At 45.3% G+C, this 27900-nt stretch overlaps 1 protein-coding gene across 2 annotated transcripts; it reads left to right on the top strand.

Annotated features, from left to right (window-relative positions):
• Positions 1-237: 237 nt before the first annotated feature.
• MTARC1 (mitochondrial amidoxime reducing component 1) lies at positions 238-27900 on the top strand. Of its 2 annotated transcripts, none has more exons than XM_034947205.3 (7): positions 238-773; positions 5040-5213; positions 10146-10308; positions 11376-11567; positions 18563-18624; positions 18714-18785; positions 26804-27900. In XM_034947205.3, the coding sequence occupies exons 1-7, from the start codon at positions 499-501 to the stop codon at positions 26928-26930; spliced, it is 1065 nt and encodes a 354-aa protein (XP_034803096.3). In that variant the 5' UTR covers positions 238-498; the 3' UTR covers positions 26931-27900. The 2 variants fall into 2 exon arrangements, with proteins under 2 accessions (XP_034803096.3, XP_003807223.4); XM_003807175.5 differs by having other exon boundaries at positions 249-773; positions 11376-11516.

Here is a 27900-nt window from a genome sequence, read left to right as displayed (position 1 = left end):
AGCTCCTAGCCCCTGGGCAGACTGAGGGGAGGGCGGCGGCAGCAGAGAGCTGGACACTGCACAGGCCAGGCAGGGCCTACCAGCTCTCCACTATTCCCAGGAGAGGCTGCTGCCAGCTGTCTGATTTTTAATTTCAAAATCACGCTTTGTCCTGCAAATGTTGTATATTGTTTATTTTAGGTCAAATAACCCCATAAATACGTAAGTAAATAAATTGGTCACTTGCAGCGATCGTGGGGTGGGGGAGGGCACAGCGCCCTGCAGCGCAGGCGACGGAAGGTTGCAGAGGCAGTGGGGCGCCGACCACGTGGAAGCTGAGCCACCACCTCCCACTCCCCGCGCCGCCCCCCAGAAGGACGCACTGCTCTGATTGGCCCGGAAGGGTTCAGGAGCTGCCCACCCTTTGGGCTCGGGGCCAAAGGCCGCACCTTCCCCTAGCGGCCCCGGGCGACCAGCGCGCTCCGGCCTTGCCGCCGCCACCTCGCGGAGAAGCCAGCCATGGGCGCCGCCGGCTCCTCCTCGCTGGCGCGCTTTGTCCTCCTCGCGCAATCCCGGCCCGGGTGGCTCGGGGTCGCCGCGCTGGGCCTGACCGCGGTGGCGCTGGGGGCTGTTGCCTGGCGCCGCGCATGGCCCACGCGGCGCCGGCGGCTGCTGCAGCAGGTGGGCACCGTGGCGCAGCTCTGGATCTACCCTGTGAAATCCTGCAAGGGGGTGCCGGTGAGCGAGGCGGAGTGCACGGCCATGGGGCTGCGCAGCGGCAACCTGCGGGACAGGTACGGCCAAGCGCGGGCGCGGGGCAGCGCTGATCCGGCTCGGGGCAAGGTGGTGAGAAGGCAGGAGCGCAGGGGAGGTCTGCAGAGTCGGCTAACAGGTCCTTCCTCCTATTACAAAGAAACTGGGAGTTGGGTGAGACAAGGCCAAAGAGAAAAAGGAACCCTCACCCCCCAGCATCAGACCCCAGGGCTCTGGGACTCTGAGCGCGTGGACCCGTTTTCCCGGGGTGGGCGGATCTCCACCTCCCACTGGCTCTTTGGCGTCATGTGCTCCTGCTGAGGTGTGGTATCGCTCCCAGGTGTCTGCCAGTGAGCAAACTTCTTAATCTCCATTTAGTGGAGGCGGCTAGCTTAAAGAGGTTTGTTCCCAGTCGCTTTATTTTGAGTGACTTTCTTGAGATCTTGGAGAAAGCTGGAACTGTGGAGTCCAGCCCTCCAAGAGCGCACCAAGGCGGAGCTCATAATAGTAATGACAGCAGTTCAACGAATACCTTCGGGCGCGGTGGCTCACGCTTGTAATCCCAGCACTTTGGGAGGCCGAGGCGGGTCCATCACCTGAGGTCAGGAGTTCGAGACCAGCCTGACCAACATGGTGAAACCGCGTCTCTACTAAAAACAAACAAACAAACAAAAATTAGCCGGGCGTAGTGGCGCGCACCTGTAATCCCAGCTACTCAGGAGGCTGAGGCAGGAGAATAGCTTGAACCCGAGAGGTGGAAGTTGCAGTGAGCCGAGATTGCGCCACTGCACTCCAGCCTGGGCAACAGAGCGAGACTCCGAATCAAAAAAAAAAAAAAAAGGGGTTGTGGGGGCATTGCAGATGCTATTTTCCCCAATTCTCTCCAATGCTCTCAAGCACTCTTGTGGATAAAGAAGCTGAATTCAGAGCCACACAGCAGCAGAACCAGGACTCTTATTTTCTTTAGCACACTGGGGCTTTGTAAAGAGCGATTTTGTTAATGTCCTGTCTGGGTTCTGAGAGCTGCGTGGATTCCTGGGGTTCAGCGAAGGCTGCAAAACCCGGGAGCCGGCAGCTTTGTCCTCTTTAGGGTCTGGCTTCAGGCCAGCCTCGGGTCTTATTGTGAGGCTGCACTTGAAACTCCTTTCCAGAGCAGCCCTCGCAGTTCAGCAAGTAACACAGGACTAATGGGAGCTGTAACCTTTCTCCTACCAGCTCCCCAGACAGAGGGCAATTCATGACATAGTTGAAAGGTGAGTGATGCATGCATCTTTGCTTCAGGAAGGAAGCCAAGAATCCTAAATATTCCATGTTTTGGGCCAGGCGCGGTGGCTCACTTCTGTAATCCCAGCACTCTGGGAGGCCGAGGCGGGTGGATCACAAGGTCAGGAGATTGAGACCATCCTGGCTAACAGGGTGAAACCCCTTCTCTACTAAAAAATACAAAAAATTAGCCGGGCTTGGTGGTGGGCGCCTGTAGTCCCAGCTACTCGGGAGACTGAGGCAGGAGAATGGCGTGAACCCGGGAGGCGGAGCTTGCAGAGCTCCACTGTGGCAGAGATCTCACCACTGCACTCCAGTCTGAGCGACAGAGTGAGACTGAGTCTCAAAAAAAAAAAAAAAAAAAAAAAATCCATGTTTCGTATAGTAGGCTCTGAAAAGTGGTAGAGTTTTTGTAGGCCCCAGAGGCAAAGGGCACTGGAATTTTACTACTTAGATTCAAAAAGCAGTTTTCGAGCTCATATTACAATAGATGACAAGAAGAGCTGGCCTTTGTACCAGACACTATGATAAATTCTTTATTTTCGTTCATCACACACTCCCAGAAAGTGTGATCAAAAGAAGCCAACACTGGCTTACAGTCCTAGGTGACAACCGACTAAACAGAGGTTGTGACACGTGCCAGGGTGCCAGCATAGAGGATGTGACACGTGCCAGGGTGCCAGCATAGAGGACGCATTGCTGGAAGCTGGCTGGGGCCGTCAGGGACAACTTCAGAGAGAAAGTAACAGCTTGAGCTGAAAACTGGAAAATGGTTCAGAACTTGCTGGGCAAGTAAATTGGGAGAAGAACTTTCTAGAGAGGGAATAAGCTGGGCAAAGACACTCGGCTTGTGAGGATGGGGTATGCTGGGGGAAAGGCTGGCATAGTCAATGCCAGGGGGGTCCAATCTTTTGGCTTCCCTGGGCCACATCGGAAGAAGAATTGTCTTGGGCCACACATAAAATACACTAACACTAACAATAGCTGATGAGCAAAAACAAAAACAAAAACAAAAAAAATCTCATAATGTTTTAAGAAAGTTTATGAATTTGTGTTGGGCCTCATTCAAAGCTGTCCTGGGCCACGGGTTGGACAAGCTTACTCTAAGGTATTTACCAAAAGGAACTGGGACATAAATAGGATGAATGTTCTTTGCAGCATTGAGTGTTGAATGTTCATTATGATGTTATTCACAGTAGCCAAAAGGTGGAAACAACTAAGTGTCCATTGATGGATGAGTGGATAAGCAAAATGTGGTATATACACACAATGGAATATTATTCAGCCATGAAAAGGAATGAAGTTCTGATATGTGCTACAACATGGATGGCCCTGGAAAACATAATACTAATTGAAATAAGCTAGACACAAAAGGACAAATATTGCATAATTCCAATTATATGAAATGTCTAGTGGATAAATTTATAGAGACAAAGTGGATTAGATGTTACTGGGGGCTGGGGGAAGGGGAAAACGAGGAGTTATTGCTTAATTGGTACAGAGTTTCTGTTTGGGGTGATGAAAAGGTTTTGCAAATAGTGGTGATGGTTGCACAACACTGTGAATGTACTTTACTGCCACTGAATTGCACACTTCAAAATGGTTAAAATCACATTTAAAAAATTCCATTCTCTGTTGATGGACACTCGGGCTGTTACTACTTTTTCAGCATTTTGATTAAAGCTGCAATAAACATTGATACACAAATGTCTGTTTGAGTTCCTGTTTTCAGTTCTTTGGGGTCTATACGTAGGAGTGTGCTAGGTATTTTATGTTATATATATATTTTACTGCAATTAAAAAATAAATATATAAAAGACTGGCCTGTGTGAAGACCTCGGGAGGTAAGAATGGCTGGAGCAACAGCTGGATCATGAAGGGCTGGGCACGCCCTTGTTTAGGAGTTGGTTTTATCCTGAAAGCAGGAACCATGGAGGGATTTTGAATGAGGGGGTCATAAAGTTAGATTTGCATTTTAGAACGATGTAAACTGCCATTACCAGGAAGAATATTAGAGAGAATATTCACCTGCTAGTCCCAAGGATTTGGGGCAGGGCAGGCCTCTGTCTGTGCAGAAACAAAGTCTGGTAAAAGGGCAGTTACGGAAAGGGCTTATACTAAGCATATTTTTCTAGTGTAGCTGAACAACTCAACCATGATAACCTGCTGGAAGTGATGCAAGAAATATCTTGAACGACCTAAAGTACCGGCCATATTTTTTTCTTATGTCTGGAAATCTCAAAAGCACATGCTCACTTCTATAATTGTAATCATTTGATCAGTGTGTACTGTAAGGATTGAAATGCCAATATGTTTTGCTTCCTTGGTAGCTGAGAGATAACCTGCAAAAACGTGTTGTTCTTGTTCTGGAAATGGCTCTATTACCTTTATTTCTCCAGTTATCTTTTTTTCTAGGAAGTACCTGTAGGCCAGGAATACTGGGCCAGAAAAAAAAAATACTGTCTAGTTTAGCAAATTGCAGAATGGACAGCACTGAATATTGGAACATAAAAATTTTTAAAATGTGGGAGGCTGGAACTGGCAGAGTATATGTGGCACTGTGTGTTGCTCAGCTGAACTCCATGCCCTGTGAACAATATAAGCAGCAGTCCTGCTATTTCCACTGACAAGAGCCCGTTGCCTACCAGATGCCAGGCCCTGTGCTTCCTCCTGCCCTTAAAGTCTTCCTGTAAAATAGATTATTGTCATCTGCTTGGGGCATGTTTAATGAAAGTGATCAGGCTTTCTAGAGATTGAAATGAAAATATAATTAACATCTTTGATTTCTGTGCCATCAAAGAGCTCAAACTGTTCTCCAGATATATGTTGGATGCTTGAGTGGTTATGAAACCCTTTGAAATTAAGTGACAGACTCAGTCCTGTGTGCTGATGTTTAGGACAGACAGACACACACACTCAAACTCACACACACCAGGCTTATGGGGAAGAAATGAAAGATGACAACAGTGTCTAATTGAAGCTCCTCCAGGGTCTGGCTTCCTGCCATAATGGTTCACACATATCCTGTGTTTTGAAAACGGCAGGTTTTGGCTTGTGATCAACCAGGAGGGAAACATGGTTACTGCTCGCCAGGAACCTCGCCTGGTCCTGATTTCCCTGACCTGCGATGGTGACACCCTGACTCTCAGTGCAGCCTACACAAAGGACCTACTACTGCCTATCAAAACACCCACCACAAATGCAGTGCACAGGTGCAGGTAAGGAAACGGCAGGTCGTAGCCCTTGTGTGAATGAATAGTCATGCAATTTTGAGAAAGCATAAACTCGAGAGGGAATCCTGAGAAACATATCAATAATGAACCGTTGATTGCATGTGTACCATATACAGAACCAAGTCCTCAACATTATGAAGATCTAAAAGAAGGAGAAAGAAGGAAGCAGCTTCAGAAACTTGTGTTGTGGAGATGACAGACATGAAAGTGCTATGTAGAAACCCATGAGAACAAAAGCATATTGACATGTCAGCAAGAGAAAAATAACAGCACCCAAAGATCAAGCACAAAAATGGGGTGGGAGTGGTGGGGGCGAGTGTCCTAGCAGAGGTGAAACTCGATCTACGTATTCTCATAGAACTTTTTCTACTTGGCTTAGAAAAACTGGGCACCTTCCAAGTCTGAGTTAGGAAAGGAGTTGCAAATGGCTATGTGACCCGTAAGATTTAGTTCTAATGAAAGGAAGTTCCAAAATAGAAAAGAACAACTCTAGCTAGAAGAGTGATCCAGCCAGCGGCTGCCCAGGGGTCAGTGTCAGAATGAGGCTGGGGATGTAACCCAGGAGGATGTTCTGTACACAAGCCCTTCCCTCAACATCAGAAAGGCTGCAATGAAGCAATTCTTCTAGGAAAACTAGTTTTGCCTCCAAGAAGTCATGTCTAGAGTTGATTTCTTATCTCATTATGGGAAAATTAAAGTTGGTCCAGTTATATTCTTGTTATAGTTTCTGCATTTGGAATAAAGATGCAGTGTGAATGTAGTTTATAGCCTATCATAAAAAAATAGCATCACCTCAAAAAATGTAGTTATCTGAACGTCTAAAGACCCAGAAAAGTTCACAAAATGCAATTCTGATGATATACTTTTTTGAATTTGGTGGTTTTTCAGATTAGAAAAGTGGTACATATTCATTGTTGAAAATTTGGGAAATACCAAAAAAAAAAAAAAAAGAAACAAAAACTACCTGTGATAACTGTAATTAATATTGCGGCATATTTTCTTTCGGTCTCTATGCCTACTACTTAAAAACCAAACTGAAATAATACAAAAAATCCTTTAATATTGTTTATATACTTAAATTGACATGTTGAGTATTTTTTCATATTGTTAAAAAATCTTTAAGGATACCATTTTTCATGTTGGCATAATATTTCATTTTGTGGGTGTCCTCTAATGCATTTTAATATGCCCCATGATTAAACATTTTGATTGTCTTAATTTTTTTCCAGGTATTAAGAAGAATGTGATGAATATCTTGGCATAAATCTTTGTTTATATCATTTGTTGTTTTCTTAGGGAAAAAATTCTAGCAGTGGTTTTGCTTGAAATAAGAATATGGATCCTGTAGGCTTTTGATACATCTTGCTAAATTGTTTGCAGAATGGTTTTACCGATTCCATTTTAACCATTATGTTAAAAAACATTTTGCCATTTTTATGGGCAAAAATGATAATTTCTTGTTAATTTAATTTGTATTTTTCCCTGAATGAGGTAAGCTTTTAAATATTTATATTGCAATCTGTATTTCATGTTTCTCCATGTCCTGATTTGTGTTTATTTGCCATGGTTAGATATTTACCCATATTTTCTTATAGTTAATTTTTTTGTTTAATTTTTAATTCATTTGAAATTATGTTGAAACTTTTTTCACAGTCCCATATGGCATTTGGTCCATGCCCAAAAGACTAAACAAGGGCATGCTTGGAAATTGCAAAATGTAAAGGCTTAGACATGCTATGGTAGTATACAGACTCTTCGAGCAAAGATTCCAAGAATCTTCTGGATTCAGGTTTCTTTTGACAGCCCAACCTATTCTCTTATGAGGGAGTTGTAACCTCAGCCCACAGTTTCCTAAAGATTTCTGATGAGTTCTTGGGGCGCTGGGGTCGTGATCACAGGCAGTACACCTGTTTTCATGGTCGAAGATGTTACTTGATTTTCTCACATGCCTTGCCTGCTATTAATAAGATACACAGAATTATGGACTTTTGCTATGGATTATTCAGACAAACAGCCTCAAACCTCAAACCATCTCAAGCCATGCCTACATTATCTTTGTCAAAGGGTCAAAGGTTATAGGAGCATTTGGAATTTTATTTTAATTCTTCACTTGCACTTTTTGGGACAGTGTGCAGGTGGGTTGCTGGGGCCAAGATACAGCAGAGGCCAATCAGAACTCAGGAGAAATGTGGCAGGAGCAGGAAGAAGGCAGAACAAATTCTACTCGTTGAAAGGCCTCAAGTTCTGGGTGATTATGAACCTGAACCCCAGGATCTAGAAATAGATGTTGCAATGGAAATCAGTGTCAGATTAGCAGGGCAGATGTTTAAATGGCCCAAGATAGATGCAAATGCTTTGACTTCGTAAAAATAATTATTGCCAATTGAAGCCCCAAGGAGTCAAAGCAGCCTTTCTGTCTATATCCTCCGCTGTGTGTGCCCTCCCACCCTCCTGTAAAAGCAACTAAGGGAAGCCCACTGCTGCTGAATGGCAAGTTGAGACTGAGAGGGTGCCTTGGTGGGCTGTAAGGGTTTGACTGGAGAAAGGAGGGTGATTTTTTTTTTTCTCATAGGCACCAGCAAAGAGGCATCTAACAAGGAGATGACCTTCAAGGCTGTCTCCATACCTAGATATTTGGTAATGCTGGCATTTCATAAGATGCTTCTGAAATTAGCATTTCAGACATTAAACTGCACACACACACAGATGCTAAGCCCCCCACATATATTCAGTTCTAGAACTGGTGGATTTGATTTTTGGGAAAAGTAAAAAATTATTTGGAGCTAAACCCTGTGAATAAGAAAACGATAGGACCTTTTTTTTTTTTTTGGTTAAAAAATGAGGTTAGGCTTAAAAGTAGTAATAAGTAGATATGACTAATACTAGGTTAGAATGATTACTTCCCAAGGTGACTGCTCTGAAAGGTAATATCCATTTGGGTGTATAAATTTGGGTATGTTTATTTTATTCATTTTATTTATTTTTCATCTTGATCCAGAAAAGAGTAAGGCAGACACTCCTGGTCTTTGTAAATGGTCTCATTACTTCATAGGCCTTGGGTGCATATTTCAGCCCTCTGATTCTCAGGAGTTAATTTAGAATGGGTGGGGTGACAGTGTGCGAAAAGGTATCAAGTCATATACTATAGCAGTGTACTTTTCTACATGAGTGTTACGCTTCAATAAAAAGTTTTTAAAAATTTATGAAAACTTTGAATACACCAATCTCACTGCTTAATGTAACCCAGACACTGTTAGTAATGAGTTCTCATTTTAGATATAAAGCTATAAAATTATATAAAATTATATAGGATACTATACTCAATATATTTTACAATATAAAAATCCATTTATACATTATTATTAGAGAATGGATGCTTTTGTTTGATTAAATGTTTGATTTATGGAGTAACTATACAAAGATAGGTTGAAATAACTTGGTTGGGGGACCCTGGGTCATTACTACCTACTGAGCACATCCCAGTCCTAAGAATTTTTTGGGGACTTCTTACGGATTGTTCCTAATCCTCACAACAGAGTTCTGCTTCTACCCATATTTTATTGATGAAGAAACTGAGTCTCAGAATAAGAAACTATCACCAAGGCCATGGAGCTAGTCATTTGTGGAAATGGAATGCTCACCCAAGTAGATTTACTTGATCCACTAAGCTTTCTCAAACTTCCAGCATTTGCATAACACCACGATGATAGTAGGCCAAACCATAAACCACCTGTACTCTTGTTTACTTAATATTTCTCTTTAAATTGATTCAGCTTAAAAACTAATCTTAAACACATTTATTTAAAAAAGAAACTTTATGTAGTTACCTATATGATTTGCCAGGTATACGGCTTTGTATGGCTACCTATATAATTTATATATATGGGTTTATATATAAATTTATGTGGCTACCTATAAACCTTATATGGCTACCTGTATACAAACTTTATATGGCTACCTATATAATTTGCCAGAAAGTAACAAACACTCAATATGCTAAAACATTACTAAATTCGAGCTAGAAGCTGTTGCCTACAGAGGTCTCTGGACCTAAGCTGTGTTCTTTCTTTGTTAAAAGAGATGATTATCAAGTGTTGCTAAAAGGTAAAGATTTATTACCACTAAACTGAAATTTCTCTCTGTGCAATTCACTGTTATTTAATGCTATACCCAGGTGCCATCTACAGTTATCTTGAATGCCAGCAGTGGTAATGGTCTTGCATTTTGTGAAACACTGGCCTACACCATAGCATTTATTTTCCTCTCCATAGCTGTGAAATTCATGTAACGCCAAACAGCCCTGCACAGGACTATGTGCTGGGGAGTGGGAACTTCAAATCCTACAAAGTTATAACTTGCAATCAAATCCAGTAGATTATTATTGTTATTATTAAATAAATATAATATTATTGTTAATGTTTGTTTTATATATAGTTATTATCTGTAATGTTTTAGGCTTTGTAGAACATTTTCATATTGTTGCTGTACTATACTGGCAAAGCATAGCCAGGCCTGCGAATAAAGATTTCTGGTCGCTATTCAGCTGGGTGAACTAGATTTTGCAGTAATTCTAAGTTTACTTTATACTGATACATTAGTTTTCTTCTGGAGAACTCAGTACATTTTCAAATATATTATTTCATTTCATCCTCCCTGCATTCCTTCCAGGTAGGGAGACACAGTTGTACAAAACTTGATTTTTAAAATGAGGAAAGCAATGCTTAAAGGGGTGCTTTCATTTTCATTTGGCCTTACACAGGTTTGGAGTCAGGGCCAGGACTAAAATTACATCTTCTGATAATTAAGAAATGACAGTAATGTTACAGCTGGGAGCAGCTTTTCTGATATAGCTGGCACATATTAGGGTGCATGGATTTTCAAAGCCATGTCTGCCCTTTGCTCCTGCCACCCCTGCAGAGTGCACGGCCTGGAGATAGAGGGCAGGGACTGTGGCGAGGCCGCCGCCCAGTGGATAACCAGCTTCCTGAAGTCACAGCCCTACCGCCTGGTGCACTTCGAGCCTCACATGCGACCGAGACGTCCTCATCAAATAGCAGACTTGTTCCGACCCAAGGACCAGGTGAGAGGTTCTGCTGCCTCCATGGGTAGAAAGCAGTCACCCCCAGATCAGGGGGCTCAGGTGGCATCTCTGATGACTCGGCTCTGTTGTTTTCTGGGGCAGCCCTCTGGTAGCTCAGATCACAAGCAGTAGGCAGAAATAAAGCCCTTCCCTTGGAAGCATTGTTTGTTTCTTTGTTTGGGGGACTCTTGAATTTTTGCCCTTGAGCATCTACCTTCCTATTTGTGTAAGCATTCTGATGCCAGTAGGGTTTCAAAACTGTTCTGCACCAGTGTCTTTTTTTCATTCCATTCTGTAATTGCACATGGAGTCCAGAATTTTTACAGTTTGCAGTTGTATGTCAGATTCCAGTTGTGCAAGTTGGCATGGGTATGGAGATACACAGACTCAAATGATCAGCCTTAATGGCATAAAGCTGTAAGGATTCATCATAAAAGCAGGGTTGGTAGTACCATATACTGCTTTTACCATGGCCATAAAAAAAATAAATTATGCTGTAGTCCTTACTGCTAAGGAGGCTGAGGTGGGAGGATTGCTTGAGTCCAGAGAGTTGAGGCTGCAGTGATCTGTGATGGCACCATTGCACTACAGCCCGGGTGACAAGGAGTCTCTGTCTCAAAATATATAAATAAAGAAACAAGCAAATGCATAAATTATGGTCAACATAAATATTAATTTGTAAGTTGCATAAAATAAGTATTCATGGAATTAGTGAACATTTAAATCAAACATAATGAGGTCATCAAACTCAACCACCTTATTAAACATTTGAGAAATGGGAGGCTTAGAAAGGTTCAGTGATGTCCCCAAGGGCACATGCCTTGTGGCAGCTTAGGATTGATTCTGAGTCCTTGTTCCCTTCATTCCACCATGCAGTTTCTGCTATCTGCAAGGCTATTTAAAACTTCTGAGTCAATGTGACTTCTATTAAAAGAACAAGAGAACTACTTTGAAAGATTGTGTGTGGGGTGGGGTGGAGCATGGAGGCTATGTCAAGGAACTAGGCACACCTAACCACTGAAAAGTTGGTGTGCCATGTGTTATAACAATGTCTATTTCCTTATCAGATTGCTTACTCAGACACCAGCCCATTCTTGATCCTTTCTGAGGCGTCGCTGGCGGATCTCAACTCCAGGCTCGAGAAGAAAGTTAAAGCAACCAACTTCAGGCCCAATATTGTAATTTCAGGATGCGATGTCTATGCAGAGGTAACGCTATGCCCCTTTGGATCTTTCCTTGGATTTGACTTCTTTTTTAAGGTATGAGAGTCTTTGACATTGGATTAGATTATTCTGAAGGGTGCATTATTTATCAACTCTGTAATACATAACAATTTGATTTTTAGATTTATTCAACACTTAATAAGTGCAGACTTCTGTGTGGAGGATACAAATGTTGATGGGTCAGAGACTGTCATCAAGGAGGCAGTTCAGTATCTAAGGCTTCTAAGGAGAATTCTGAGTTGACAGGTTCGTTGTTGAGTCACATTTTCTTGCATAGACTACATGATCTGTGTGGGCCATGGAACAAAGAAAGTGTGTGCTCCTGTCTTGTTAAAGGATGGTCTTACTGTTTAGTAGACAGCTCTCTTGGAGAAGACAGGCATTTACTGCAAGGCTGCTGGGTGAGGGTTGGGAGAGGTTGTTGCCCCTAAGCTTCATGGCACTACCCTGAAATGCTTGCAGTGCCACCTTCCATCTGCCCTCAGATGTTTGCGTGGTGACTTAGCTTGAACAGCCCTGAGGCTTGGTTTCTGGGATTCCACAGGATTCTGGCAGCAAATTTACCTTTGTAATAAATGGCCTTTGGCTATTTAACTTGATTCTCTCCCTGGGCTTCCATGAAGGCAGAGGTTGGTGGCCTAGAGGCATGGTGAGTGGCCACCAGCTGTGGATACTCAACAGAAACCCTGACCCACAGCTAGGAATTCAGGAGCTCTGGTTGTGCCTCATATTTATGTTGAGAAGGGAGAGGTAAAGGGGACCATATAGTGGTCCTTACGTCTGCCCATTTCCTCCATAACAGGGAAAAATGGAATCAAAGCAATTGAGTTTTAACCTTTTATACTCAGAGGAACCAATTATATTCTTCACTTTTGCTGTACGGAGGCAAAACTATGCTGAAAGAGAAATAATCTAAGAATTTGATTCCCACATTCAAACCAGAAGATGTGATGGCTGGTTTCAGCTTCTGCGCTGGCTTCTGCATGACTTTGAGCAGCCCCGCTAAGTCCCATTTACCTTGCCTGAACAATGAGATGATCATATTTCTGCCTAGGGTTACCTTAAGGGTCTGTTGAAGGGTCAGTTTGGATAATGTAATTTATGAGATGTATAAAAGCAATATCAATCGATGGAGGACAATAAAAGTACGCCCGAATCCACTGCTAATGCTTCATATAAAATACTCATTGCTCCAAACTTCCAAGGGTAGCGTTTCTTCTAAAGATGGCGGAGAACTTCCTAGTGTGAGGCGGGTGGACTGTGTGCATGTCCCCCACGGTCCTGGGTTGGGCATCTCTCAGTGCTTCTTTGTGACAAGGAAGTTCTGCCTGTCCTGCTCCTGTGCACCATGGGCCAGCCTGACTTAGACAACAGGAAAATAATCAGTGTTTGGTTGCCTTTGACCATCTCCTTGATATTCATCTTCCACCAGCTGTGGCTAGGAGAGCCATTTCTCCTGAGAACGTTCCTTCTCAGGAAAAGAGAAATGAGTGGGGAGGGTTTTGAATGAATACTTGTGTTGCGCTTAAGTATGTTGTCTCTTCTATGCCTCACGGCAGCCCAGCGGGATAAAGCTATCATTCCTATCTTACAGGAGAGAAGAGAGAGGCTTGGGGAGGTGAGGTGGCCTGCCCTAGGCTATACCACAGCAAGGAGGGGCTGGGTTTTGAACCCCAATTGTACAAGGCCAGAGGAACCCTGAGAATTCTAGGGCATATGTGTGGGGCTGGGACAGCTGGATTCTAATCCACCTGCTTCAGCAAGTGACCGTACAAGCCTGGACAGGTCACCAAACTCGCCGAGGCATCTGCTTCTTGCAGTTGTAAAACACGGGCAGTTTCAATGACTCCCTCGCCTGATGGGATCTGTGAGAATCAAGGTCGATGACAATTTGTGGAAAAGTTCTAGGACATTAAGTACCACAGAGAGGTAAGGAAGAGTTTAATTCCTGGGAGTTTGGCTCAGGTACCAGCTTTTCCCCTATGATCGACTTTAAGCTTTCTTTCCCCCCGGTGTGATTTGTGCACCGAGGGTCATGCTGAAGCCATTTCCACTCCAAAATTCTGTGACAGTAAGATTCGGATGAGAGGAGAAGAGGAGATGGCCCAGAGTAGAACTTCAGATCTCGGAGATTTCTTTCAATTGAGTCTTACTCTAAAAACCCGTATCTCTCTCTCTATCTCTGAGTGTTTCCTAGTTGAGAACATTCTGTATGTGAAGCTGGGCGGTAACACAATGGTGGCTGAGCCGGCCTTGTTTTTAGTAACTCACCCATCATCGAGTGGGTTGCTGCCCCTGTGTGGCATGCGCTGTGAATAGACACATGAGAACAAGGGTTGAAGAAATGCACTTGCTTCTCCTAAGGAGCTCAGTGTGGTCAGATAGTGAACAAGCAGTCACAGCACAGTGAGATATGGCCAGGAGGGTGGCAAGCAGCCAGACGTGGGGACGTGACTAACACCTGCATTGTGGGGTGAGCTGAAGCATGGGGCACCCAGGGCTCTGGTCTCAGACCCTTTCTCATTTGTCTGCACTCACTTTTCTGATCTGTTCTTTCTCTCCTTTTTTTTTTTTTTTTTTTAATTTAATCATCTGTTTTTAAGACCTTCTCTGCCCTGAGGACCCCTAACTATATCCTTCTGCCAGAGCTTTCCCCTGCTTCTCCATATCTCCATGTGGATGTCTAATCCAACGTCAGGATATCTGAAATTGAGGTTCAGGTTTCCACCCCAAAGCCTGCTGTGCTGTCTCGCCTATCTCAGCACACAACAGCTCTGACTTCCGCTGGCTCAGGCCCCAAACTGCTAACCACCCTTTGTTCTTCTCTTTCTCTCACATCCTAAGTTCCTACAGTTGACAGATCTTGGTGGCTGGGCCTTCCCCCCCACTCCCCTCTCTGCCCGGATGCAGTCACCACTGGTGCTGCAGCAGCCTGGCTTCACTGGCCTCCTTGCCCCACCCTTGACCCAGCCCTGCACCATCCATGGGCTGTTCTCAGCACATCCATCAAGGTAACCCTGTTGATGTAAGTAACATCATGTGATTTGTCTGCTCAAAGCCCTCTCATGGTTCTCCACCTTTCTTCAAGTAAAAGATGGGATCCTTATGGATTGCCTGGAAGGCCCAACATGACCTGCACCCCGCCAGCTCCCAGCCCCTTCTCCTCTCACTCCCCTCTGCTCTCTCACTCTGCCCCAGCCATACTGGCCTTTTTTCTGGGCCCCGGCTGGGTCCTCTGCCTGGCATATCTTCCCTCACAGGCCTCATGGCTCACTCCAGTGCCTCTTTCAGTCCCCTGCTGCGGGCTTCACTGACCCCGCTCATCCAGCCCCCCCACAGCACACACCCCACCTAACAAGCCGTGTGTACTCAGGTATCAGTGTATTGTCTGTTTCCCCTATGCAAGCTCCTTGAGGACAGGGGCTGCTGTATCTCCAGCCCCTAGGAGAGCCCCTGGTACATAGAAGGTGTGCACTAATTATCTGTTAAATGAATGACCTGGACAAAGTATTGTCCAGGAGAAAGGGGGGCACTGAGGGAGGGGTGCATACACAGGGCTATGAAGGTATGAGAGAATGGCCATCTTGCAGTGCTGGGGCTCAGGAGAGGAGGGGAGCTGAGAGCACAGGTACTTGGTGTCAGGTTTTGGGGAGTCTGGGAAGAATTTTTGGCCAGGGAGTGACTGAATCCGATTTGCATGATACACATTTGCCTCTGCCAGGAGCCTGGAGAAGGATTAGAGCAGGTGGGGCCAGGGTGCAGCTGGGAGAGCAGGCTAGTATGGAGGAAGGCCGAGGACCTGCATGGAAGTTTCTGGAAAGCAGACCCACTCCTCATCTCGGAAGCTACCTTCTCAGCAACTGTGGCTTTTCTCTGCCTCCCTTCATCATCGGCACTCCCCACACTCATTTCTTACACCTCACTTCTCCCCGAAGCCACAGTAGAGACAACCACCCTACTTGCCACAGTCAGTGACCGTTTCTCAGTCACCACCACCCCGCTCTGAGGACACATGGAGACTACTTACTGAAACGTTTCTCCTTTAGCTGTACTGCCCTTGCTTCTCTGCTGTTTGTCCTCATCCCTTACTTCCAAAAGTTCTGGCCTTGACCCTTTTCTCTCCCCTCCTTGGTGATCACACTGTCTCCTGCAGCATCGCCCTCTGTCACCTGACATAGGTCCCTCAAATGTCCACCCAGGACTCCCTCTGGAGTGCTGCACCACAGTTCCAACTCTTTGTTGGTTGACAGAGAAACTCAGACTTATGTGCTCCCACCCCAGCCCCTACACCCTCACCCCACCTCCCTAGACTCATTCTTTCTTTCTTTTTTGAAACAGAGTCTTGCTCTGTCACCTAGGCCAGAGTGCGCTGGCATGATCTCAGCTCACTGCAACCTCTGCCTCCCGGATTCAAGCGATTCTCCTGCCTCAGCCTCTTGAGTAGCTGGGATTACAGGCAGATGCCACCATGCCCGGCTAGTTTTTGTATTTTTAGTATAGACGGGGTTTTGCCATGTTGGCCAGGCTGGTCTTGAACTCCTAACCTCAGGTGATCCACCTGCCTTGGCCTCCCAAAGTGCTGGGATAACAGGCATGAGCCACTGCGCCTGGCCCCCAAACTCCTTCTGTTGACTTCACAGTTTCTATCCAGGGCAGCATGTTTTTTACTTTCACCCAGGCTCAGAGCGTGACAGTCGGCCCTGGCTCCTCCCTCTGCTGTGTTCCTCCCAGCCCCAGCCATGTTGGCTCCCCTTTCTATTCTTAGCCACCAGCCAGATCCGACGTTTGTTACTTTAAGTTTGGACCACTGAGTGCTCCCTCCTGAATGTTGCCACAGCCAAGCCTCCTAGAGCTGATCAGCGTGATCTCTCCCGCTCTAAAAGTTTGTAACAAATCATCAGTGTTGCTGACTTGCTCAGAAGCCTTTAGTGGCTCTCCATGTCACAAAGGTCCAAACTTCCCACTCAATCATTACATTCCTCTGTAACCTTGCCACAGTCTGCTTTTCCAGCCTTTATTACCAACTGTATTAGTTTATTTTCATAGTGCTATGAAGAAATACCCGAGACTGGGTAATTTATAAAGAAAAAGAGGCTTAATGGACTCACAGTTCCACATGGCTGTGGAGGCCTCACAATCATGGCAGAAGGTGAAGGAGAAGCAAAGGTACGTCTTACATGGTGGCAGGCAAGAGAGTGCGTGCAGGGGAACTGCCCTTTATAAAACCATCAGATCTCATGAGATTTATTCACTATCACAAAAAAAGCATGGGAAAGACCCGCCCCCATGATTCAATTACCTCCAACTGGGTCCCTCCCATGACACATGGGGATTATGGGAGCTACAATTCAAGATGAGATTTGGGTGGAGACACAGCCAAACCATATCACGAACGAAAGCTCCAAACTGCAAACTGGTGTCTCCTGGTCACTGAGAATCTTACTCCCTTCCCTACTTAAAACTCTTGACATTCTCTAAAAGCCTGGATTAAAAGCCCCCTCCCCTGGGAAGCCTGCTCTGATTGCCGGACCTCAAAGCGCTCCCTCCCTTCTCTGAAGCTACTGTGTGCTCTGAGCCTCTCCCATTACCAGGCTTGTCCTGTTTGAACTGGTCACCTCCGGGTGCTGTAGGAAGACTTTCCTGGGCTCATCAGTGCTTATGACTCAATCTCCAGTAGTTTTTTTTTGGAATAGAAGGGGCTCTGGAAGTATTTCTTTAATTAATAATAACTTAATTTCCTAAGTGGAACCCTTATTTCTCTCCTTTTATATACCCTTTTTATGTGTTTTCTTGTGACCATAGTGCCCCCTTGTGGAGAAATGTTCACAGGACAGGCTGTGGCTGTGCTAATCCGCTGTGCCCAGTTTTCTGGACTGTTGAAAATATGTGCTTGAGATCCATTTTATGATTTACGACAGAACAAAACCCCTGTGTCATATATATCAAGAATAACACACACTATTGGAGTTAAAATTCTGAGCTCATGATCAACCAAGGACAAGGCAGTTTGCTTAACTCCAGGTCTTTGCCTTCCGCCCTCGTGTGGTGGGCAATTCTCTCCGAGGGTAAGAAGGTCAGGACTATAATCAAATGTCCTTTGCCTCCTCGGCGCCCTTCCTTCTTATTGCTGTCCCCTCTGCCTGGAGTCCCCTTACCCTTCTTTTGTGCCTCTCAAACTCTCTGCCCTTTTAGACTCAGCACCCATCTTACCTATTCCTTATAAAACTTCCTCTAACCAGACCAGCCTGGAGAGCCATGCCTCTGAATCCCCAGAGTAAGTATTGCCAGCACAGTTAAACCAACACATGACGTGCTGCCTTGGAGTGCTTTTTGTGAATATTTCTGGCATTTAAAAATAAAATATTTATCTTTAGAATTCCATGTATGGATGGCCTATCTTGGCTGCTGGATTGGAGGGCCTTGGTCCACTAATGCGGTTTGTCATGGAAACTAGGCTCCACTGACCCAGCCCACAGCTCCCCTGGCCACAGTGCTTCGTAAATACTCCAGCAAAAATCAAAGAGGAATGAGGCTGCTGGTCCTGCTCCTGATGTGTCCGTATCTGGCTAGGGGAGACATGCACATACTCAGTGACTGAAGGCTCTTGATCCATATAACTTCAGGCAGGCACTAAGGGATGTGATATAATCTGAAGTAATGAGCAATGCCCCCATCTGTCCCCCTCCCCACTTTCACCCACCCCATTCACTTTGTGCACCCCACCCCCCACCACCAGTCAAGTGGGATCATCAGGGAGCCTCCCTGAGCAAGGCAAGTTTCCACGACATTTTTACAAGTGAGAGGAGAGGGAAATCTCATCTCAGGGGAATCAACTGGCATATCAAAGCCAGAGAGAGGGAACGCCAAGGTGTGTGGGTATCACTTGGCAGAGCAGGGCTGGGGGAGAATAGAAGGCTGCCATCACTGATGTGGGTGACATCGTTAGGTGCGAGGGCTCCTGGGAAGTCTCTACACACGTGTCAGGGGCAGGGCCCAGAGGTGCTCATGGGAATTTGTGCTTTGTCCCCTAGGATTCTTGGGATGAGCTTCTTATTGGTGACGTGGAACTGAAAAGGGTGATGGCTTGTTCCAGGTAAGGTGCTTTCCTGTCCCTGTGGGGTGGAGGTGGGGATAAGGTCGCTCTGCTCTGTCCCCCTTATGATGCTCTGTGTGCGTGTCCAGATGCATTTTAACCACAGTGGACCCAGACACCGGTGTCATGAGCAGGAAGGAACCGCTGGAAACACTGAAGAGGTAGGACTGGGCAGACGGGGCTCATCTTCGGGTTTAGGTGCCGGGAACAGAAGCAATATTTGTTGCTTAATGTTTATAAGAGGAAACAGTGAAAACACCACACACATAGTCTTGAAACTCAAGAGGGTCCCATTAACGAGATAATTTGGGAAACATTCCCTGGTGTTTTGGACACCAACATGTCTGCTTAAAGAAGTACTTTTATTTTTCATTTAGAAATCATAATTCAAATAAATCAATGTTTGAAAATTGCTTATGCATTTTGACAAATTTTATTACGGGCTAAGTATTAGATGATACCAAAAAATGTACTAGGTGTCCTAATGGCATTGTGGTTGTATAAGAAATGTCAATATATTTTAGAGAAGCTGATTGAAATATGTGTGTAGGAGTGAAGTGATGTGACATCTGGAACTTGCCATATATTATTTTAGCAAAAAGAAAAAAAGGATAGATGAGTACATTTAAAAAATGTGTCACAATCTTCATAAATAGAATCTGGGTGATAATTACGTGGGGTTTATTGCACTATTCTACTTTTATGTTTACTTTAAAATTTCTTAAGGAAAAATTTTAGGTGAAAGACACAGTACCGAGAATCATTTTAAATTGTATATAAAGATAGTCAAGATGCCGTGTTGATTTTACAAAGTTGATTATAAAATAGCACTATTTACTTTTTCATTTTTATTTGATTTTGCTTTTTAAAAAACATATAAATGCACATGAGTAGATAAAAGGCTGAAAGGATATAAAACAAAATGGAGATACTCTTTTGGTACAGTCATAGAATTATGGAAAAGGGTTATTCTTATATGCAGTCTCTAAACTTCCTATAATTACTCTGCATTACTTTTGTGAAAACAACAATAACAGTTTAGTATCCAAGCACTTCAGAGCTGATATCTGCCAAATTTGGGACCCAGGAAATTGCTGAAACTCTGAAAATGAACTAAGGGTGCTTCTCTTCGTTGGTCCCTTTGACATTGAATGCTGAGTCACAGGCCAGGTGTCAGGTCTCTTCTCTACAGCCCCTGAGACCCTTCCTTGGCTTTGTGTAAGACCCTTCCTTGGCTTTGGTCCTGACTTGGCACCCCCAGCTGTATCTTGTAGAAGGGAGGGCCCTGGGAACCTTGAGGAAGGAATGCAGTTGAGATGTGACTATCTTGTATCCAAACCATCATGAACGAACGCATGACAGAGAGGTTGCTCTAGACTTTGTGGAGCAGGACTCATTCCCTGTAACGTGAGGTTGTCTGCCTCCCCTTCCTTCCACCTCTCACCAACCTCATGGCCTTTTTGGGGGCCAACGATTCAGTCTTCTTTGATCAGCACCAATCCCTCCCCGACAATTCTACTGTCCCAGATCTGGCCCCCTCTCTGGGCAAGCTGAAGCCCTGAGCTGGAGGGCTGTCATCCCCGCTGTCACCTCATCCCTGAGCATGAGGCTGTGGCCTGACCTCTCTGGACAGCACCTGTCATCCTATAGGAGATAAGTCCCAGGGTGTGGGCCAGGCTGCAGCAAGGTTAGCAGGTGGTCATGAGGGCCTAGGCCACCTGGCAGAGAGACAGTGGTCAGCAGGGAAGTCAAACAGGGTGGGTGGAGGGAATTACGGAGAAGGGGGTTTGTGGTACTCAAGGAATCCTTAGGTGGATAGCAAGCAGCTGGTCTCTACCTGGCTCCAACAGCGTTGGGTGTGATTTGCAGCAACATTCAAAGAGGGGGCTACAGACCAGCCTAAGGGAATCCCAACATTTTGAGAGATGTTTCTCAATACTCAAAACATTAACAACTTTTCTGTAAAAAGCTAATATTGTGGAGCATTTAAGATTGGTATATTTCATTCCATGTAACTTTCACCTCAAAAAAAAAAAAGCAAATAATGGTTTTTACTCTAGGTAATAATATTCAAGCTGAACTGCTCAGAGTTGAAATGTACTGGTGTCTGCAACTTACTTGGAAATGCAAAAAGACAATACAGTGGATTGATGGATAGATACATGTGTGATAAAGAAAACATAGTCAAGGGCAGGCACGATGGCTCATGCCTGTAATCCCAGCACTTTGGGAGGCTGAGGCTGGTGGATAACTTGAGGTCAGGAATTTGAGAACAGCCTGGCCAACATAGTGAAACTCTGTTTCTACTAAAAATACAAAACTTAGCTGGGCATGGTGGTGGTCACTTGTATTTGCAGCTACTCGGGTGGCTGAGGTAGGAGAATCCTTTGAATCCGAGAGGTGGAGGTTGTAGTGAGCTGAGATTGTGCCACTGCACTCCAATTTGGATGACAGAGTGAGACTCTGTCTCACACAAAAAAACAAACAAACAAACAAACAAACCAAATATATATATATATAGTCAAGTGTTAAGCTCAGAATTCAAGCAGCGGGTAAATGGGTGTTTGCTGTAAAATTATTTCACCATTTGCCTGTTTGAGAATTTTCATAGTAAAATTTTGGGGGAAATGTCACTATATGTGACAGAACATTGATGAGAGGATCAGGGTTATAGCTATTCTCTGAAATGTGCTCACTCACCATCAGAACAAACCAGAATTCAGTCTTCCTGTTTTCCATGGCCACAGAGGAGCTACCAGGGGCAGAAAGCAGGGTGGGCCAGCGGGAAGATCCCGGGCTGGGAGTCAGGAGACCTGGATCTGCAGCACACCGACTGCTGTGCTCCTACCCCTGCCCGCACTCAGACCCTGAGTGTTCTTCCCTATAAAATAAAGGAGGCAGGACAGAAATAGATGATTCTGTGTAAATCAGCCAAGTGGTTTGGGGAATTGGCTGTCATCCTTTTTTGTCCATCTTGTTCTTTCTCTTCCCCCAGTGTGTTGCTCGGTGTGGGGCATCCTTCCCTCTGGATTTAGAAGGTTTATGCTCTTGCAGAAACAGCCTCCGCAAAGCACTTCACGTGTTTGGGCTCGTTCTCTGCATCTTCAGTGCCCCCCTTCCTCCATTGGGAGCCTGTGTTTATAGAAGGAGGATAATTGACCCTAAACACAGAGTGAGGGTGGGAAGGCGGGGGGCGCAAGGAGCCAGCACACCCCCCTGATCTTCCGCAGGCTTTGTGAAGCCCAACAATCTGGCCCTAATTGCTTCTAATACCCCAGGAGACAGTGCGGCCAGCCTAGGTGTCTTCTCCTATCTCTTACTGAGATTTAAATTGCCATGGATGTGTAATTTATGTTCTTCCCAAGACAGGTGGTCATAAATCGGGAAGAGAAAGGCCTGGCCACATCCCATAAATCATGGGAAGGGAAGCAAACAGTGGTGTCCACAGCCTCTCTGCTATTGGGCAGGTTGCTCAGAGCTACACCACATTCTGCCTCTGGGCACTCATGGTGCCCATGGCTGGGGTTGCTTCTGGAATGCCAGCGCTCAGCTGGGAGACCTCTGTGCCTGACCAGCCCTGCCTCCTGATGTTAGTCACCCACAGGCAGAGCCCACGGTGGCACAGCAGTGGTAGGAGAAGAAATACAGAGGCATAGGGAAGGCTTTGTCTGTAAAATGCTCACAGCGGGAGGCACAGTGGAGGCATGTCTGCTAACAGGAAGATATGAAAATGGAATTTTTCTTTTCTTTCTTAAGGGAAAGTGATGTACACACTGATCCCCATGGTTGAAGGAATGGCTGGAGTCTGCCGTTGTTGCTTCCATGACATTTTGCCCCTAATGGAAAGAATATAGCACAGTTACTGCATGGGTACTCAAAAAAAAACGTTTTGCTGGATGCACGAATACTGTGACAGTAATGACGTTTGCCAGCAGCCACTTGTGTCAGGCTGTGCTCTGCCGAGCTAAACACAGAATATATAGCAGTGGTAACTCCATGGGAGGAGGCAGACTCTCCACCCTAGTCTGGCTCTGTCACCTCCTAATTGTGTGACATTGGCAAGTCGCTTAGGCTCTTCAAGTCACAGTTTGTTTATTGGTATAAACTGGACTTGTAATACCTCTTCTGGTAGACTGGAATAAGGCAAGATATAGGATTTTTATAGATGATAAAATACTGTACACAGTGACCATGTAAGCTGCGGTCATTGAGAGTCACTGTTTATAAACTTGACACCTTCTGAGAGGAGGAGAAGCCTGACCACACTTCTTCCCATACTCAGAGGCTGCTTTAAATGAAACCTAACACGAACTTGCCCAGCGGCCAGCCTCTGGAGGTTCAGTGTGGCACCTCTCCCAGGAACGTTCACAATGCCGTCTAATTCTTTAATTTAATTTAATTAATTTATTTATTGAGACAGAGTCTTACTCTGTCACCCAGGCTGGAGCACAGTGGAGCAATCTCAGCTCTCTGCAACCTCCGCCTCCTGGGTTCAAGCAATCCTCATGCCTCAGTCTCCCAAGTAGCTGGGATTACAGGCATGCGCCACTACGCCTGGCTAATTTTTGTATTTTTAGTAGAGACAGGGTTTCACCATGTTGACCAGTCTGGTCTCAAAGTCCTGACCTCAGGTGACGTGTCTGCCTTGGCTTCCCAAAGTATTGGGATTAACAATGCTGTTTAATTCTTAACCTGGCCATAGAGATAGGCAGTCATGAAGCCTCAGGAATGGCTTCTGCCGCTGGTGACTTATGGTCCCATGAACGCCAGTGGTGGGATCGGGCAGTGATCAGATACTCTGCCTGGAGTCATGGCCTGGACGTTGACCAGTGAATGCGTAAACCAGGCAGGGTAAACAAGGATCAGCCCTCTGTGGTGCACAGCACTTTAACGGTAACAAACTGTTTCCATTTACATTGCACCTTGTAAATAATAGAGACCTCGGTTTTAAGCTAAATAAAGTGTCTTGGGCTTCCTGCTCATTAGAAGTTATGTTTCATGTTCATTTAAGGAGAAAGTGCACTAAGGAAGATTTTAAATGAGTTTTAATTTATTAATACCAACAGGAATACATATATGAAAAGTCACATATTTAAAAAATCGTAGAAGACCCATGTATGAAAGAATACTGTTTCAGCGTGTTGAACTTGGTGTGCACACGAATTCATAGACTGCTTGCAATACCTCTTAATGCCACAAGGCGCCGCTAGTGACCTCGTTGAGTCTTCCCACAGCCTGGAGGCGGGCTTCGGCAGCAGTAGCAAGAGGAGGTGGTGCAGGAGGCGGTGAGAGCCCGCAGCAAAACCAGGCAGCTGTAGGAAAGCCCTGGCAGGCCGGCCCACCGAGAACCCCTTTTCCACTCCCATAGCTCTTCCCGCTTCTACTCCTAGACAGCGGAGTGGACCGCCACCTGTGAGCCGGTGACCACACCTGCACTTTCACAAAGCAGCTCCCTCACCCTGACCTGTGCAGTTTAGGGAGGCTGTGCCGGGAGGGGCAGCCGCTCTTTACGGTCCTCTGCTCCTCATTACCTGGTCGGGGAGTGAGTGTGTCTGTGCTTGGTTGGCAGGAAGGGATAGGTGAAAAATGTAAGTGGCTAGAAATTGGTGTAGATGACTAAATTGTGAGACCCCTCGGTTCTTCTCAGGCCTGTGGGTGTACTCAGGAGGATGTCGACGACCAGGGTTACATCCTGGGTGGGAAGAGTCCACTAGACTCTGAAGTCAGCCAGGCCTGGGCTCTGGCCCCAGCTGGATCCTTTAGATCTGTGATCTCAGGCAAGTCTGTTACTCCCCTGAGACTTAACTGTAAAATGAAGAAAAGGCAAATTCCCACATAAGCAGGTTGTAAGGATTAAAAAAGAGAACATGTGTAAAGTTCCTTATAAACTATCCATGTGTGATGCGCAGAACTCCAACTCTCAATTTCTCCCCAAGATAATGAGAGTCTGGACTCTTAGACTGCAGAGCTTGGCAGCAACGGAAACACCCATACAAGCAGCTGATGTGTCCCCTGTTCCTGAAGAGGTCACCCTCTGACAGATAGATCTCAGAATGTCATGAATGTTGCATGCTGAAAGAGGAGAGCCAGGCTAGGAGAGATGCCTGGTTTGTCAGGTCCAAGGGCATTGCAGAAACCTGATTACAGAGAGAGGAAATACTCTTGGCAAGGCAGGGAAGCCTGCATCAGCAGCTCGTTATTTTCATTCATCCATTCATTTGTTCATTCATTGTTCAACCAACATTATTTTTGAGTGGTTACAGTGTATGTGTGAGGCACTGTTCCAGGCCATGAGAATGCAACAGAGAACAAAGTGGACACAGTGCTGCCTACAGGATGTTTACAGTCTGGGGAAGGAGCTGCGGGTCTCCAGAAGGTGGTTCTAGATTTGACTCCCTGTTTTCTCCTTAACAATTTCTGATTTGAAGAACAACATTAGAACCAAGTTGTTGCAGTCACTTTTTCACTTTTTTTTTTAAAGCAAGGCAGAATAAAATGAATGATTTATCTAAAAATGTTTTAAATATAAAAATGATGTAAAATTAGGGTTAGATTAAATAAAAAACTGAAGGTTAACTTCTTCCCGGTGGGGAAGGTGGGGGAATCTTGCCATGTGAGTCCCACACATCTGTTCATGTACCCTCTCCCTGCGTCTTCTTTAATTTTCTGCTGGACAAAAATATTCATATTTATACTGCCTCTGACAGACGGTTTTACTCATGAGCATACTAATCCAGCCAGCAAACAATGGTGGGTCACAGGTGACGTAGGAGGCCCGGCATTGGGAGTGAGCAGTACAAGGGCATTAATCACAGTTCCTGTTCTCCAGGGACTCTGCCTTGTAGAACAGACAAACTTGTGCCCTGACATTACAGGACAAGACGTGTGAGTATTGGAGGGGCAAAGAGAATTGAGGAGGGGGAATTACTCGTAGCTGGGGGAACCTGGGCTTCCTTCCTGGGAGATGTGGTGTTTGATTTGGGCCTTGAGGCAGGTACAATTCTAAAGCATGGGGACCTGGAGGAGGAGCATCCCACAGGAATCACAGAGGACTTACCGAGTCAGTACAATGCAAAGCAAGGTGAAATCCAGCAGAGAGCTGCAGAGGCACAGGTAAGGAGCAGATGGCAACAGGTCTGAAAAAGCAGGCTGGGGCCAGGTAGAGCCCTACACACCAGGCTGAATAGTTGGAATGTTATTCTTTAGGCACTGGAGAGCCATGGAAGGTTTGTGAGGCTAGGAATGATAAGACCAGAACACAATTAAAACAGTGATATAGTGCAGTGTCAACAATGAATTGAAAACAGGTAGAGAATGAGGAAGAGAGGTTGGTTAAGCAGTTATTATGATAGTCTGAGCATGCTGGAAGCAAGATCGTGACAGTCGGAATGAGGAAAAGCAAGCCAAGTCAAATGATGTTGTACAGGAAGAACCTTGGAACTCGGCAGCTGCGGACAGGCTGTGGGAAGAGAGGACAGTGGTGTAAAGGATGGGCTCCCAGCCCAAGTGACGGCTAGGACGGTGGTTCAGGTGACAGACATGGAGGAGACAGGAGGAAAGATGCCTAGGGCAAAGGAAGATGATAAAGTATGTCTAGACACATTGAGTATCTAATTTTTTTTTTTTTTTTGAGACGGAGTCTTGCTCCATTGCCCAGGCTGGAGTGCAGTGGCACAATCTCCGCTCACTGCAAGCTCCGCCTCCCAAGTTGATGCCATTCTCCCACCTCAGCCTCCCGAGTAGCTGGGACTACAGGCACCTGCCACCACTCCTGGCTAATTTTTTGTAGTTTTAGTAGAGATGAGGTTTCACCGTGTTAGTCAGGATGGTCTTGATCTCCATCCTGGTTGTGATCTGCCAGCCTCGGCCTCCCAAAGTGCTGGGATTACAGGCATGAGCCACCACACCTGGCCAAGTATCTAACGTCTTAATGCCGAAAGGGGGAACATAAAGGTAGAGAAAAGATGTGGGGATGTGGCCATTGCTTATGCTTCTGTCGTTGTTTGCTGGGCAGGCTGTTCACTGCCCCACTCCAGGAGGCGCTGTTCTGTTGAGCTTTGACGGGATGGTGCCCTCTCGAGCTGTGCATGCGGAGGCCCTGTGTGGGATGGAAGCCACGTGCTGGTTGAGCTCTTGCATCCGCTTGGCTGTGACTCATCATGATCTTTTCCTATTGCAGTTATCGCCAGTGTGACCCTTCAGAACGAAAGTTATATGGAAAATCACCACTCTTTGGGCAGTATTTTGTGCTGGAAAACCCAGGGACCATCAAAGTGGGAGACCCTGTGTACCTGCTGGGCCAGTAATGGGAACCGTATGTCCTGGAATATTAGACGCCTTTTTAAAATGTTCTCAAAAATGACAACACTTGAAGCATGGTGTTTCAGAACTGAGACCTCAACATTTTCTTTAAATTTGTGATTTTCACATTTTTTGTCTTTTGGACTTCTGGTGTCTCAATGCTTCAATGTCCCAGTGCAAAAAGTAAAGAAATATAGTCTCAATAACTTAGTAGGACTTCAGTAAGTCACTTAAATGACAAGACAGGATTCTGAAAACTCCCCGTTTAACTGATTATGGAATAGTTCTTTCTCCTGCTTCTCCGTTTATCTACCAAGAGCGCAGACTTGCATCCTGTCACTACCACTCGTTAGAGAAAGAGAAGAAGAGAAAGAGGAAGAGTGGGTGGGCTGGAAGAATGTCCTAGAATGTGTTATTGCCCCTGTTCATGAGGTACGCAATGAAAATTAAATTGCTCCCCAAATATGGCTGCAATGCCACTTCCCTTTTCTTCTCAAGTGCCGGGCTAGCTTTTGAAATGGCGTAAAGACTGAGGTGACCTTCAGGAAGCACTGCAGATATTAATTTTCCATAGATCTGGATCTGGCCCTGCTGCTTCTCAGACAGCATTGGATTTCCTAAAGGTGCTCAGGATGATGGTTGTGTAGTCATGGAGGACCCCTGGATCCTTGCCATTCCCCTCAGCTAATGACGGAGTGCTCCTTCTCCAGTTCCGGGTGAAAAAGTTCTGAATTCCGTGGAGGAGAAGAAAAGTGATTCAGTGATTTCAGATAGACTACTGAAAACGTTTAAAGGGGGAAAAGGAAAGCATATGTCAGTTGTTTAAAACCCAATATCTATTTTTTAACTGATTGTATAACTCTAAGATCTGATGAAGTATATTTTTTATTGCCATTTTGTCCTTTGATTATATTGGGAAGTTGACTAAACTTGAAAAATGTTTTTAAAACTGTGAATAAATGGAAGCTACTTTGA

Source organism: Pan paniscus, chromosome 1, assembly GCF_029289425.2.
Source record: "Pan paniscus chromosome 1, NHGRI_mPanPan1-v2.0_pri, whole genome shotgun sequence".
NCBI lineage: Eukaryota > Metazoa > Chordata > Mammalia > Primates > Hominidae > Pan > Pan paniscus.
This window is presented reverse-complemented; position numbering and strand designations above follow the sequence as displayed.